This window comes from Triticum urartu, chromosome 2, assembly GCF_003073215.2.
Source record: "Triticum urartu cultivar G1812 chromosome 2, Tu2.1, whole genome shotgun sequence".
In the NCBI taxonomy this organism is placed as follows: domain Eukaryota; kingdom Viridiplantae; phylum Streptophyta; class Magnoliopsida; order Poales; family Poaceae; genus Triticum; species Triticum urartu.
The window spans coordinates 265,426,551-265,443,467 of NC_053023.1; the positions used below are offsets into that span (position 1 = coordinate 265,426,551).

General features: G+C 43.6%; 1 protein-coding gene across 1 annotated transcript; it reads left to right on the plus strand.

Moving 5' to 3' along the window:
- Positions 1-12,797: 12,797 nt before the first annotated feature.
- LOC125541471 (pre-rRNA-processing protein ESF2-like) lies at positions 12,798-14,863 on the plus strand. The gene is made up of 3 exons (XM_048704880.1): positions 12,798-13,143; positions 14,052-14,351; positions 14,456-14,863. The coding sequence occupies exons 1-3, from the start codon at positions 12,901-12,903 to the stop codon at positions 14,717-14,719; spliced, it is 807 nt and encodes a 268-aa protein (XP_048560837.1). The 5' UTR covers positions 12,798-12,900; the 3' UTR covers positions 14,720-14,863.
- The last annotated feature ends 2,054 nt before the right edge of the window (positions 14,864-16,917 follow it).

Here is a 16,917-nt window from a genome sequence, read left to right on the forward strand (position 1 = left end):
GACCGTAGATGTCTCTTTTCTCAGAAAGCTGAAACTCATGTGTGTTGAGCCTCTCAAGTATGTCAGACGGATCGAGTGTCTTGAAGTCAGGACATTCTTGAATCATCAGGGCTAGGGTGTCAAACGAGCTGTCAAGTGATCTCAGGAGTGTCTTGACGACTTCATGCTTGGTGATCTCAGTAGCGCCGAGGGCTTGAAGCTCATTTGTGATGTCAGTGAGTCGATCAAACGTGAGCTGGACATTCTCATTGTCATTTCTCTTGAAGCAGTTGAAGAGGTTGCGAAGGACACTGATTCTCTGATCTCTCTGGGTTGAGACGCCTTCGTTGACCTTGGAGAGCCAGTCCCAGACTAGCTTAGATGTTTCCGAAGCACTCACACGGCCATACTGTCCTTTGGTCAGATGACCACAGATGATGTTCTTAGCAGTGGAGTCCAGTTGAACGAACTGCTTGACATCAGCAGTGGTGACACCCTCACCAGCCTTGGGAACGCCATTCTTGAGGACATACCATAGGTCGACGTTAATGGCTTCAAGATGCATGCGCATCTTATTCTTCCAGTATGGATATTCAGTTCCATCGAAGACTGGCACGCAATGGAGACTTTGATTATCCCTGCAGTCGACATAGCTAAAACTCCAGGTGGTTAAACCGAATCACACAGAACAAGGGAGTACCTTGCTCTGTTACCAATTGAAAGTGCTAGTGATCGACTAGACGGGGGGGGGGAATAGGCGATTTTTATGAAAATCTTCAAAACATGGAAGTTTTGAAGACAAACGATAGAAATAAACCTATTATCATGCAGCGGAAGGTAGACTACCCTAAGCAAGCCATAGTCAAGTATTCAATGAAGTGAAAGCACAACAACTAATAGCAGCTAGGAAGTATAGATCAGGTTGGAAGATAGTGTGAAGCCAATCAGAACAAGCGGTCACTCAGTGAAGACAAAATATAATGCAATCATACAATGACTTCACTAGAGCCAACAGTAAGTAAAGGAATGGGAAGGATGAAACCAGTGACTCGTTGAAGACAATGATTTGTTGGACTAGTTCCAGTTGCTGTGACAACTGTACGTCTGGTTAGGGAGGCTGAGATTCAACTCAGAAGACCATGTCTTCACCTTATTCCCCTTGAGCTAAGGACACCCAGTCCTCACCCAATCACTCTGGTAAGTCTTCAAGGTAGACTTCCAAACCTTCACAGACTTCGTTCATCGGCGATCCATAATGACTCTTGGATGCTCAGAACGCGACGCCTAACCGGCTGGAGGATTCACAGTCCTCAAGTGTAATAAGTCTTCAGATCACACAGACAGGAAGACTTAAGTGATGCCTAACACTCTTTGGCTCTGGGTGTTTAGGGCTTTATCCTCGCAAGGAATTCTCTCTCAAAGGCTTCGAGGTGGGTTGTTCTCAAACGACAGAAGCCATACACTAACTCTGAGCAGCCAACCGTTTATGGTTGTAGGGGGTGGGCTATTTATAGCCACTTGGCAACCCGACCTGATTTGTCCGAAATGACCCTGGGTCACTAAGGAATTGACACATGTTCCAACGGTCAAATTTCAAACACACATGGCAACTTTGCTTGAGCTACAAGCAAAGCTGACTTACCCAGCTCTGGATAAGATTTGCTCTCATTGTCTTCGCTCGAAGATATATGATTTTGGTTTAGCATCACTTCAGTCATTCTGACTGGTTCACTTGGACCCCACTTAACAGTACGGTGGTTCCTATGACTCAACAAAGAAGAAAAGGAATGACGAAACAACTAAGTCTTCATGCTCCATAGTCTTCACTCGATGTCTTATCTTGTCATAGTCTTCAATGTGACTGTCTTCACATACCACCTTTGACTTCAATGTTCTCATACATTTTTAGGGGTCATCTCTGGTAGGAAAATCGAATCAATGAGGGACTTCTACCTGTGTTATCCTGCAATTCTCACAAACACATTAGTCCCTCTACCAGGTTTGTCGTCAATACTCCAAAACCCAGTAGGGGTGGCACTAGATGCACTTACATGCTTGTTATGTTCTTGGACTGTAGCATCATTGTTTCATGCCTCCAACATGTCAACGTGTTATTCCTGCTCACATGTATGCCCTGTTTTTCACTAAGTCATAATCTGTGTTATAAAGTTTCCTTTTGCTTTGCTCATGTTGGATTAATCTTGATGCCTATGAACCTGAACCCTAATGATAATTGAAGTATGTAATCTATACCTTAAGTGCATATCATGTTTGTGCCTATCTTGTTCTTGTAGCATGTTGTTATGATGCTTGTAAGATGCCTAGTTGCTGTTTTGGACAGCTTGTCCTCTAACCTTGTTTCGTGTGTATGTGTTGAACCATGGCTCCGATTGGAGCATGCTCTATATGAAACTTACTTGGTTTTGCATGTAGTTTCATCATGCCATGTTGCATCCATGTTTTGGAGTGTTTGTGATTGTCTTTTGCTTGCATTTGCATCAATGTCATGTTGACTTGTTTTGCGCATATCTTCTAGGCCGTAGCTCCGAATTAAGTGAACTTTATACGTAACTTGATTAGAATAGCATGTAGACCATCATGGTGCATATTAACTTGCTTTTTGACAACTTCAACATAATGTGGTATTCAGATCCGAACCAATTTTGAAATTTGCATACGAGGACTTTCCGAAATTGTTATGTGTTGTTTCCGGCCTCATTTAAACTTGCTTTGATGTGTTGTTTTTGTATGCATCCTCTCTATCTGGAATTGTTATGTGATATTCAGGGATGTGCACACGGTTATGTGGCAGATGGAATTTTTTTAATATCTGGTTGTAGTGGACTTTAACTAAACTCAATTAAAATACACCAACCGCGTGCGTAACCGTGACTGTCTCTTTTCGAGTGCGTCGAGAAGAGAACACAATGGAGTTATATTTGAATGGAAGTAGTTTAGGATCACTTATTGATCATTACTAGTTGTGACCATTTGCGTAGTTTCTCATCTTGCTCTTGTACTCATAAGTTAGCCACCATATAATGCTTAGTCGCTTGCTGCAACCTCACCACTTATCCATTCCATACCCATTAAGCTTTTCTAATCATGATACCCATGGTAATGGGATTGCGGAGTCCTCGTGGCTCACAGATTACTTCAACAACAGTTGCAGGTACAGGTAACGCGACGATCATGACGTGAGAGCGATGTTTATTTGTTTTGGAGTTCTTGTTCTGCTTCTTATTGGATCGCGGGATAGGTTCCTGGTCGGCAGCCTGGGCTAGCAGGGTGGATGTCGTTTGGGTTTCTGTTTGTTTTTCATCCGTAGTCGGATGTTGTTCTCATGTATGATGTTTGATGTATTTTTGTGGCATTTGTATGCCTTGTATGTATCCCCAACTATTATCTAATGGTGCGATGTAATGATATGCACCTTGCAAAAGCGTTTCAATATGCAGATCTATCCTTGGTGGGACCTTCGAGTTCCTCTCGGATAGGATCACATATTGCGCATGACAGAACTGTTCATCCAGAGCCAACCAACTGGCTCGACTCACCACGTCTCGACTCATTATTCATACCGCGCGCACGGTAGCAACAGTCGTTGTTCATCGAGAGGCAACCCAACATTGGCTGGCTATGTCTCGCACGGGGGATGGGTCGGCTTCAGTAAGCAGCAATAGTGATCGATCACTTGGGTTCAGTTAGCAGCAGCAGCCAAGGAATCACTCGGGTTCAGTCAACAGCGAATGAATCGCTCAAGTTCAGTTAACAGCAAAGTGATCGATCGCTCGGCTTCAGTAACATGCGACCGCTCGGGTTCAGTTAGCCAACACCTCGCACATACGTGCATACACGAGAGAAATGTGGAAACCTCCATGCATTGCTTGGCCCCGACCACCCACCGTAACTAGAAACTCCCTGATATTTTCCTCGCCCTCACTTCTGCCATGGTTTTTTCTGTCGTGGACGACCCAAATAATGTCATGCAGCTACGTCTCTGGCCCGCCCAGGACGAAAAGCCCATTTTCTGTCATAGAAGTAGGATCCCACTGAAGGAAATATGCCCTAGAGGCAATAATGCAGTTATTATTTATTTCCTTATTTCATGATAAATATTTATTATTCATGCTAGAATTGTATTAACCGGAAACATAATACATGTGTGAATACATAGACAAATAAAGTGTCACTAGTATGCCTCTACTTGACTAGCTCATTGATCAAACATGGTTGTGTGTCCTAAACCATAGACATGAGTTGTCATTTGATAAACAGGATCACATCATTAGGATAATGATGTGACTGACTTGACCCATTCCGTTAGCTTAGCACTTGATCATTTTAGTTTACTGGTATTGCTTTCTTCATGACTCTTATACATGTTCCTATGACTATGATATTATGCAACTCACGATTACCGGAGGAACACTTTGTGTGCTACCAAACGTCACAACATAACTAGGTGATTATAAAGGTGCTCTACAGGTGTCTCCGATGGTACTTGTTGAGTTGGCATAGATCGAGATTAGGATTTTTCACTCCGATTGTCGGAGAGGTATCTCTGGGCCCTCTCGGTAATGCACATCACTATAAGCCTTGTAAGCAAAGCAACTAATGAGTTAGTTGCGGGATAGTGCATTATGGTACGAGTAAAGAGACTTGCCGTTAACAAGATTGAACTAGGTATTGAGATACCGACGATCGAATCTCGGGCGAGTAACATACCGATGACAAAGGGAACAACGTATATCGTTATGCGGTTTGATCAATAAAAAACTTCATAGAATATGTGGGAGCCAATATGAACATCCAGGTTCCGCTATTGGTTATTGACCAGAAACGTGTCTCGGTCATGTCTACATAGTTCTCGAACCCGTAGGATCCGCACGCTTAACGTTTGGTGACGATCGGTATTATGAGTTTATGTGATTTGATGTACTGAAGGTAGTTCGGAGTCTCAAATGAGATCGGGGACATGACGAGGAGTCTTGAAATGGTCGAGACGTAAAGATCGATATATTGGACGACTATACTCGGACATCGGAAAGGTTCCGAGTGATTCGGGTATTTTTCGGAGTACCGGGGAGTTATGGGAATACGGGGAAGAAGTATTGGGCCTCATGGGCCAAGTGGTGGAAGAGAGGAGGCAAGGCACGCAGCGCCCTAGCCCAAACCGAATTGGACTAGGGGGCCGGCCACCCTTTCCTCCTTTCCTCCCTCTCCTTCCTTCTCCCCTTCCCCCTTCCTTTCCTCCTTCTAGTAGGAGTACGAAAAGGGGAGTCCTACTCCTTCTAGGGGGAGGATTCCTCCTCCTGGTGCACCCTAGGAGGGCCCGCCGGCCTCCCCCTTACTCCTTTATATACGGGGGCAGAGGGGCACCCAAGGACACAGAAGTTGATCATTGATCCCTTAGCCGTGTACGGTGCCCCCCTCCACCATAATCCACCTCGATCATATCGTAGCGATGCTTAGTCAAAGCCCTGCGTCGGTAGCAACATCATCACCGTCATCATGCCGCCGTGCTGATGGAACTCTCCCATGAAGCTCTGTTGTATCGGAGTTCGTGGGACGTCATCGAGCTGAACGTGTGCTGAAGTCGGAGGTGCCGTGCGTTCGGTACTTGGATCGGTCGGATCATGAAGACGTACAACTACATCAACCGCATTCTCGCATCACTTCCGCTTACGGTCTACGAGGGTATGTGGAAGATACTCTTCCCTCTCGTTGCTATGCATCACCATGATCTTGCATGTGCGTAGGAAATTTTGAAATTACTACGTTCCCCAACAATGGCATTCGAGACAGGTTTATGCGTAGTTGTTATATGCACGAGTAGAACACAAAGGAGTTGTGGGCGTGGGTATATACATATTGCTTGCCGTCACTAGTTGTATCTGAATTCAGCGGCATTGTTGGATGAAGCGGCCCAGACCGACATTACGCGTACGCTTACACTAGACTGGTTCTGCCGACGTGATTCGCACACAGGTGGCTAGTGGGTGTCTGTTTCTCCAGCTTTAGTTGAATCGGATTCAATGAACAGGGTTCTTTCTGAAGATAAAAAAGCAATCACTATACCGTGTTGTGGTTTTTGATACGTAGGTTAGAACGGTTCTTGCTCAGCCTGTTGCAGCCACGTAAAACTTGCAACAACGAAGTAGAGGACGTCTAACTTGTTTTTGCAGGGCATGTTGTGATGTGATATGGTCAAGACGTGATGAGATATAAATTTTTGTATCATATGATCATGTTTTGTTAAAGTTATCGGCAACTGGCAGAAGCCTAATGCTTGTCTCTTAATAGTTGCAAAATCAATAGTTGGCAAGACGATCATGTGACGACACATTGATAGAGATCAAGATGATGGATATCATGGTGTCATGCCGGTGATGATGGAGATCATGACAGTACTTTGGAGATGGAGATCAAAGGCGCAAGATGATCATGGCCATATCATGTCACATATTTTGATTGCATGTGATGTTATCCGTTATGCATCTTATTCTGCTTTGTTTGACGGTAGCAATATAAGATGATCCCTCACTAAATTTCAAGGTAAAAGTGTTCTCCCTGAGTATGCACCATTGCCAAAGTTCGTCGTGCCGAGACACCACGTGATGATCGGGTGTGATAAGCTCAAAGTTCATCTACAACGGGTGTAAGACCGTTTTACACATGCAGGATACTCGGGTTAAACTTGACGAGCCTAGCATATGTAGATATGGCCTCGGAACACTGGAGACCGAAAGTTTGAGCGTGAATCATATAGTAGATATGATCAACATAGTGATGTTCACCATTGAAAACTACTCCATCTCACGTGATGACCGGACATGGTTTAGTTAATTTGGATCATGTGATCATTTAGATGACTAGAGAGAAGTCTATCTAAGTGGGAGTTCTTAAGTAATATGATTAATTGAACTTTAATTCATGATGAACGTAGCTCCCCGTTTATTTTGATATGTTCACTAAGTTGAAAGATGTTAGTAGCAATGATGCAGATTGGATCCGTGATCTGAGGATTATCCTCATTGTTGCATAGAAGAATTATGTCCTTGATGCACCGCTAGGTGACAGACCGATTGCAGGAGCAGATGCAGACATTATGAACGTTTGGCGAGCTCGATATGATGACTACTTGATACTTTAGTGCACCATGCTTTACGGCTTAGAATCGGGGCTTCAAAGACGTTTTGAAGGCCATGGAACATATAAGATGGTCTAAGAGTTAAAATTGGTATTTCATACTCATGCCCGTGTCGAGAGGTATGAGATCTCTGACAAGCACTTTGCCTATAAGATGGAGGAGAATAGTTCAGCTAGTGAGCATGTGCTCAGAATGTCTGAGTACTACTATCACTTGAATCAAGTGGGAGTTAATCTTCCAGATAAGATAGTGATTGATAGAGTTCTCTAGTCACTATCACCAAGTTACTAGAACTTTCTGATGAACTATAATATGCAAGGGATAACGGAAACGATTTCCAAGCTCTTTGTGATGCTGAAATCGACGAAGGTAGAAATCAAGAAAAGCATCAAGTTTTGATGGTTGACAAGACCACTAGTTTCAAGAAAAGGGCAAAGGGAAGAAGGGGAACTTCAAGAAGAACGACAAGCAAGTTGCTCCTCAAGTGAAGAAGCCCAAGTCTAGACCTAAGCCTGAGACTAAGTGCTTCTACTGCAAAGGGACTGGTCACTGGAAGCAGAACTGCCCCAAGTATTTGGCAGATAAGAAGGATGGCAAAGTGAACAAAGGTATATTTGACATGCATGTTATTGATGTGTACTTTACTAGTGTTTATAGAAACCCCTCAGTATTTGATACTAGTTCAGTTTCGGAGATTAGTAACTCAAAACGGGAGTTGCAGAATGAACAGAGACTAGTCAAGGGTGAAGTGACGATGTGTGTTGGAAGTGGTTCCAAGATTGATATGATCATCATCGCACACTCCCTATACTTTCGGGATTAGTGTTGAACCTAAATAAATGTTATTTGGTGTTTGCGTTAAGCATGAATATGATTTGATCATGTTTATTGCAATACGGTTATTCATTTAAAGTCAGAGAATAATTGTTGTTCTGTTTACATGAATAAAACCATGAAAAATAATTGTTGTTCTGTTTACATGTTTATTGCAACTTATTTGTGGCACCGCCGTTTGGGTCATATTGTTGTAAAGTGCATGAAGAAAATCCATGCTAATGGGCTTTTGGAATCACTTGATTATGAATCAGTTGATGCTTGCGGACCATGCCTCATGGGCAAGATGACTAAGACTCCGTTCTCTGGAACAATGGAGCAAGCAACAGACTTGTTGGAAATAATACATACTGATGTATGCAGTCCGATGAGTGTTGAGGCTCGCAGCGGGTATCGTTATTTTCTGATCTTCATAGATGATTTTAGTAGATATGGGTATATCTACTTGATGAAACATAAGTCTGAAACATTTGAAAAGTTCAAAGAATTTCAGAGTGAAGTGGAAAATCATCGTAACAAGAAAATAAAGTTTCTACAATCTGATCGTAGAGGAGAATATTTGAGTTACGAGTTTGGTCTTCAATTGAAACAATCCGGAATAGTTTCGCAACTCACGCCACCTGGAACACCACAGCGTAATGGTGTGTCCGAACGTCATAACCGTACTTTATTAGATATGGTGCAATCTATGATGTCTCTTATCAATTTACCACTATCGTTTTGGGGTTATGCATTAAAGACAGCTACATTCACGTTAAATAGGGCACCGTCTAAATCCGTTGAGACGACACCGTATGAACTATGGTTTGGCAAGAAACCTAAGCTATCGTTTCTTAAAGTTTGAGGTTGCAATGCTTATGTGAAAAAGTTTCAACCTGATAAGCTCAAACCCAAATCGGAGAAGTGTGTCTTCATAGGATACCCAAAAGAAAATGTTGGGAACACCTTCTATCACAGATCCGAAGGCAAGATCTTTGTTGCTAAGAATGGATCCTTTCTAGAGAAGGAGTTTCTCTCGAAAGAAGTGAGTGGGAGGAAAGTAGAACTTGATGAGGTAACTGTACCTACTCCCTTATGGAAAGTAGTCCATCACAGAAATCTGTTCCTGTGACTCCTACACCAATTAGTGAGGAAGCTATTGATGATGATCATGTAACTTCAGATCAAGTTACTACCGAACCTCGTAGGTCAACCAGAGTGAGATGCGCACTAGAGTGGTACAGTAATCCTGTTCCAGAGGTCATGTTACTTGACCATGACGAACCTACGAACTATGAGGAAGCGATGATGAGCCCAAATTCCGCGATATGGCACTAGGCCGTGAAATCTGAGATGGGATCCATGTATGAGAACAAAGTGTGGACTTTGGTTGACTTGCCCGATGATCGGCAAGCCATAAAAAAATAAATGGATCTTCAAGAGGAAGACGGACGCTGATAGTAGTGTTACTATCTGCAAAGCTGGACTTTTCAAAAAAGGTTTTTGACAAAGTTCAAGGTGTTGACTACGATGAGATTTTCTCACTCGAAGCGATGCTTAAGTCTGTCCGAATCATGTTAGCAAATAGCCACATTTTATGAAATCTGGCAAATGGATGTCAAAACTACATTCCTTAATGGATTTATTAAAGAAGAGTTGTATATGGTGCAACCCGAAGTTTTTGTCGATCCTAAAGGTGCTAACAAAATGTGCAAGCTCCAACGATCCATCTATGGACTGGTGCAAGCATCTCGGAGTTGGAATATACGCTTTGATGAGTTGATCAAAGCATATAGTTTTATACAGACTTGCGATGAAGCCTGTATTTACAAGAAAGTGAGTGGGAGCACTACAACATTTTTGATAAGTATATGTGAATGACATATTGTTAATCGGAAATAATGTAGAATTTTTTGGAAGGCATAGAGGAGTATTTGAAATGAGTTTTTCGAAGAAAGACCTCGATGAAGCTGCTTACACATTGAGCATCAAGATCTATAGAGATAGATCAAGACGCTTGATATTTTTTCTCAATGAGTACATACCTTGACAAGATTTTGAAGTAGTTCAAAATGGAACAGTCAAAGAAGGAGTTGTTGCCTGTGTTGCAAGGTGTGAAGTTGAGTAAGACTCAAAGCCCGACCACGGTAGAAGATAGAGAGAGAATGAAAGTCATTCCCTATGCCTCAGCCATAGCTTCTATAAAGTATGCCATGCTGTGTACTAGACCTATTGTATACCCTACACTGAGTTTTGCAAGGGAGTACAATTGTGATCTAGGAGTAGATCACTAGACAGCGGTCAAAATTATCCTTAGTGGAATAAGGATATGTTTCTCGATTATGGAGGTGACAAAAGGTTTGTCGTAAAGGGTTACGTCGATGCAAGAGTTGACACTAATCCAGATGACTCTAAGTCTCAATCTGGATACATATTGAAAGTGGGAGCAATTACCTAGAGTAGCTACGTGCAGAGCACTGTTGACATAGAAATTTGCAAAATACATACGGATTTGAATATGGTAGACCCGTTGACTAAACTTCTATCACAAACAAAACATGATCACACCTTAGTACTCTTCGGGTGTTAATCACATGGCGATGTGACTAAGATTACTAACTCTAGTAAACCCTTTGAGTGTTGGTCACATGGCGATGTGAACTATGGGTGTTAATCACATGGTGATGTGAACTATTGGTGTTAAATCACATGGCAATGTGAACTAGATTATTGACTCTAGTGCAAGTGGGAGACTGAAGGAAATATGCCCTAGAGGCAATAATAAAGTTATTATTTATTTCCTTATTTCATGATAAATATTTATTATTCATGCTAGAATTGTATTAACCGGAAACATAATACATGTGTGAATACATAGACAAACAAAGTGTCACTAGTATGCCTCTACTTGACTAGCTCGTTGATCAAAAATGGTTATGTTTCCTAAACCATAGACATGAGTTGTCATTTGATAAACGGGATCACATCATTAGGATAACAATGTGATTGACTTGACCCATTCCGTTAGCTTAGCACTTGATAATTTTAGTTTACTACTATTGCTTTCTTCATGACTTATACATGTTCTTATGACTATGAGATTATGCAACTCATGATTACCAGAGGAACACTTTGTGTGCTACCAAATGTCACAATGTAACTTTGTGATTATAAAGGTGCTCTACAGGTGTCCTCGATGGTACTTGTTGAGTTGGCATAGATCGAGATTATGATTTGTCACTCCGATTGTCGGAGAGGTATCTCTGGGGCCTCTCGGTAATGCACATCACAATAAGCCTTGCAAGCAAAGCAACTAATGAGTTAGTTGCGGGATAGTGCATTACATAACGAGTAAAGAGACTTTCCGTTAACGAGATTGAATTAGGTATTTAGATACTGATGATCGAATCTCGGGCAAGTAACATGCTAATGACAAAGGGAACAACATATATTGTTATGCGGTTTGACCGATAAACATCTTCGTAGAATATGTAGGAGCCAATATGAACATCCAGGTTCCGCTATTGGTTGTTGAACAGAGACGTGTCTCGGTCATGTCTACATAGTTCTCGAACCCGTAGGGTCCGCACGCTTAAAGTTTGATGATCTGTATTATGATTTTATGTGATTTGATGTACCAAAAGTAATTCAGAGTCTCGGATGAGATCGGGGACATGACGAGGAGTCTCGAAATGGTCGAGACGTAAAGATCGATATATTGGACGACTATATTCGGACATCGGAAAGGTTCTGAGTGATTCAGGTATTTTTCAAAGTACCGGGGAGTTACGGGAATACGAGGAAGAAGTATTGGGCCTCATGGGCCAAGTGGTGGAAGATAGGAGACAAGGCGCGCGCCCCTCTAGCCCAAGCCGAATTAGACTAGGGGGCCGGCCCCCCTTTCCTCCTTTCCCCCCTCTCCTTCCCTCTCCCCTTCCCCCTTCCTTTCCTCCTTCTAGTAGGAGTAGGAAAGGGGAGTCCTACTCCTACTAGGACGAGGACTCCTCCTCCTGGCGCGCCCTAGGAGGGCCGGCCGGCCTCCCCCCTTGCTCCTTTTTATACGGGGGCAGAGGGGCACCCGAGGACACAGAAGTTGATCATTGATCCCTTAGCCGTGTGTGGTGCCCCCCTCCACCATAATCCACGTCGATCATATCGTAGCGGTGCTTAGGCAAAGCCCTGTGTCAGTAGCAACATCATCACGATCATGACGCCATCGTGCTGACGGAACTCTCCCGTGAAGCTATGCTGGATCGGAGTTCGTGGAACGTCATCGAGTTGAACGTGTGCTGAACTCGGAGGTGCCGTGCGTTCGGTACTTGGATTGGTTGGATCGTGAAGACGTATGACTACATCAACCGTGTTCTCATAACGCTTCCACTTACGGTCTAGGAGGGTACGTGGACGATACTCTTCCCTCTCGTTGCTATGCATCACCATGATCTTGCGTGTGAGTAGGAAATTTTGAAATTACTACGTTCCCCAACACCCACCACATCTATGATGATATCGGGTTTTGTCATAATTATCATCATAGAAGTGTCATAAGCATGAAATTTTTTTTTCGTCCGACCCAAAATGTCACGGATGTGTCTTTTGTTTTGTAGTGCATTCCAGTGGCAAGCTATACTTTCTACCCGTCACAGGTAGGTTCTTCCAAATAAGCCCATTGGCTCGACAGTGCAGTGGCGGGCGGCATCTCCCTAGTCTGTGGATGGTGGTGTGCAGCGCTCGTCACAACTCTAGATTGGAAAACCGTGCCAAGCACATCCAAAATTTGTTAATATTTGTGGTGGCGCACACTTATACGCCCACCACAACTATTCTGCTTGGCGCCAGGCGAATCGTCATGCCCGCATATATTTTTGGTTTTCCCCTCATTGACTCACCCAGTCAGTTCCTCTTCTCCCTCTACCACTTCTGCGCCGTAGTGCTCCCCACCTGCCACTGTCGTCATGCCTCTGACCCGCACCAGCGCTGGATCTGCTAGATGGCCCGTCCTTCTCCGCGGCCATCACTGGATCTGCTCGTTGTTCACCTCCGACCCGCGACGCCGCAAGATTTGCTGGCCGCCATCCACCTCGACCGCCGCCATCGTTGTCCGACTCGACCGACCGCCACCATCATCCGCCTCGACCGCCGTTGCCATCGTCCACCTCGACCTCCACCGCCGTCTTCCGCCTCGACCATCGCTACAGGTGTAATAATTTCGTGTTCTTCTATGTTAATTACCTTCTTGATTTGAAATGGAAATTTATAGATCTAGGATCAAAGTAAGAACCCCATGGATAATAGAACAAAAATGCGATATTTTTTATATAGTAGACCAAAATGTAATACCTTTTGCGTGTCAGTAAAGATGAAATCTATGATCAAGGTGCTTTAGGATTGGTTAGACTCTAAATATGACAAGTGCCAAATTTGACAACTGGTTGGGCTTATTAGAGACTTGAAAATGAGTGCCAACGTTTTGGTGAAACATTTATTAACTTCCATCCCATCAAATTTTTGGTACTCAATATATTCAATATTAAGCAAAGGTCCTGCCGAATTTTCGTGTTCTTCGGTGTTAGCTTATTTATTTGAAGGGATGGGGTTGCATTCGGGTCATCAAACCATTTACAATTAATCACTGCGTCAGATTGATTATTAGGGACCATGAGGCATAAGGTCTGCAAGGTCTACCAAATTCATGTATGTACAGTCTTGAAACTGCAGTGCAGTGCAGGTATTTTTTAGAAAGGGATTTAAAAAATCTGTGGTAACAGTCTTTAACTTGAATTTGTATTGAATTCTGATTATTTTTTAACAGTTTTACCGATTACTAACTGCTGCATAGTGTGTCCCATGCAACATAAGGGAGGACTTCAACAATTCATATGGTAACATGTTGTACTTTGAGGATGATGAGGAACGCGAAACCGAATTGAATCTGCGTAAAGGAAAGAATAAAACCATCATATATGGTGATGGATGGGAGTAGTACATTGCAGTGAACAATTTTAAAGGAGGAGAACTCATAGGCTTTTCCTTAAAATGAGAAGTGAATAGGTTAAGGGCATTATATGTTGACAACGATGATGATGACGATGACCAAGATGACCAGGATGATGAAGATGAAGATGACCAAGATGACCAGGATGATGAAGATGACCAAGATGACCAGGATGATGAAGATGAAGATGAGGACATCCAAGATGAAGATGAGGACAACCAAGATGAAGATGAGGACATCAAAGATGAAGATGATGGTCCTATCCTTTCTGGATTTTTTTCTCAAAGGATCAAGAAGCTTACTCGGGACAAGACAGCTAATGTGAAAGTAATATCACCATCCTCTTTGGCCTTCTTGGGGAAGCCCTTTGTGCAACATCTAACAAAAACCAACATGATCAAAAAAATTATGGTGAGATGTTTTATATTCTTTCATCTCTTTTTGGTCATAACCAAGTATGGTGAGATCTCTAACATTGCATGCTTTCTATTTTATCTTAATGATGGGGAGTTCAGAAGTTACCTTTGAAGATGTATTATGGAGTGGACATCCCCATAGTCGGCACCGCTAGAGTAATCCATGGACCAAGAGGGCCTGTCACGAACGTCAAATACAAGACAGAATCCGACGGGCGCATATCATTCCATGAGTCCGGCTGGCGGGAGTTCATCAAGGGAAAGAGAGAACTAAGGGTGGACACCCTTGTGGTAATCACTATAAGGAAGAGCAACCACAACGACTATCTGATGATGGTTGTTGTTGACCATGTTTATAACTAACTCGTGAATATATCAGCTAGAGAACTGTTGGTTAATTATTTAGTATGTTAAGATGAATGTGATACATTGTTGTTTGTTTCTTAATTCGAACAACTTTCAAGTGTTACCGAATTATTTGAGGGTTTGTTTTCAAAATGAATCCATTCTGCTTCAGTTATACTGAGAATCGTCCGCACTCATTCCTTTTGCGGGCAGAACGTCTTAACAACAACAACTATGGTGGCAGCTGTGGCGGGCAACTGAGGCAAGCTGTGGCGGATAGGTGAGAAAGCCTGCCACTGATGGCTTTATAGCAGCGGCAGGAGGTTAGTGGTGGACGACCCTGAGAGCCTAGCCCGCCACTACTAGCCCCTTTGCACCTGCCATTGCTGGGCATTCCTATAGTAGTGCATGGTCATGCGTGACGATGACAGTGCCTACTCCGTGTGGCCTAAGCACCGATAACCGACTTTAGCGCCTCGTTTTCCTTCAACAAGAGTTCTTTGGGTGTCATCAAAATGACTCATCCATTGATGCTTATTGCATGCGGTTGAAGATGCTGTCCGGTGAGTTGCGTGACATCGTCGAGGTGGTCTTCGATGAGCTTCTTCTCAGTACACTCACCGCCGGCCTCAACGAGGACTTCGACACCGCCGCCTCGAACCTCACCTTGCTGCCCTTGCCGACCTTTCATAAGGTTGTGGTGTACCTATGCTTGGAGGAGCGTTCAATGAAGCACGTGAAGGTTTGGGCGACCCACACCGGAGTTACTGCTGGGACTTCTCATGGTGGACCACCGAAGCCGCCCCTGCACCACAGCAGCTGCTGGCACTATTCTAGCAGCAGTCCTAGGAGCCCCCCTCCAACGAACGTGGCAAAAGAGGCCGCAAAGGGCAACAACAGTAGCGGGCTCCTAACTCCAGGGTGGTGGGGGGGCATCCCTACCAAAATTTTGGTCATGACCCAAAGATTGGTCTTTTTTGGATGGTTGCCAATTTTTTGGCATGCCAATGAAGTCTATCCAACTCTAGTTTATTTTTCTTCCCAATGTTGGCTAAATCGTGGGCAACATGGTATGATTGGATTGTGGCCAGAGTGTACCCTACCAATATTTTGGTCATGACCCAAAGATTGGCCTTTGTTTGGATGATTGCCAATTTTTTGGCATGCCAATGAACTCTAGCCAATTCTAGTTTATTTTTCTCGCCAATGTTGGCAACATTGTGGGCAACCAACACCCCAACCAATATTTTGGCTAGCCAATGCATTGGTGGGGCAACCTTGGGCATAAATCAAACATACCCTAAAACCCAATCAATATTCTGGCTAGCCAATGCTTTGGTGGGGCAACCTTGGGCATAACAAAACACACCTTATGTCCTCTCATCCCTGTAACCTTCATACACCGACTCTAGGACCCTAAGGGATTCTTTTCCCTGGGTTCTAACAAAAAAAATATGCCTAATGGTCACCTGCCGTGTGCACATGATAGAAAAATAAGAACGCTCTTGATTGGCTGTTCGACAGGCTTGCTAAGAGCATGGTTAATAGTATAGCGAATAACTAGCTATATGAAGTTGCCACATCACTTGTAGCCAACCTAATAGCCCACTAATATAATAGTTAGACATACTACTACTTCCGTCTGGCTTTACAAGTCCCGTGAGCTAGCTAACCTCGTCCCTATTTTAAAGCCCCTCTCATGGTTCTCTAGGACAGTTATTATGGGTAATTAGTATTGCATGCATGAAGGGAGTAATTGTTGGGAATCATTGCATGGAAAAGAAAAAAAATCTACGCACACGCAATGATCTATCCATGGAGATGCATAGCAACGAGGGAGAGAGTGTGTCTACATACCCTTGTAGACCGTAAGCGGAAGCGTTTATTAACACGGTTGATGTAGTTGAACTTCTTCGCGCTTCAACCGATCAAGTACCGAACGCACGGCACCTCCATGTTCTGCACACGTTCAGCTCGGTGATGTCCCTTGCCTTCTTGATCCAGCAAGTCGTTGAGGTAGTAGATGAGTTCCGTCAGCACGACAGCGTGGTGACGGTGATGGTAAAGTGATCCTCGCAAGGCTTTGCCTAAGCACTACAAACATATGACCGGGGGTGTAAACGGTGGAGGGGGGCGCCACACACGGCTAAACCTATTGTCTTGTCTGCGATAGGGCACCCCTCACATATATATGTGTGGAAGGGGGGAGGGAGCAG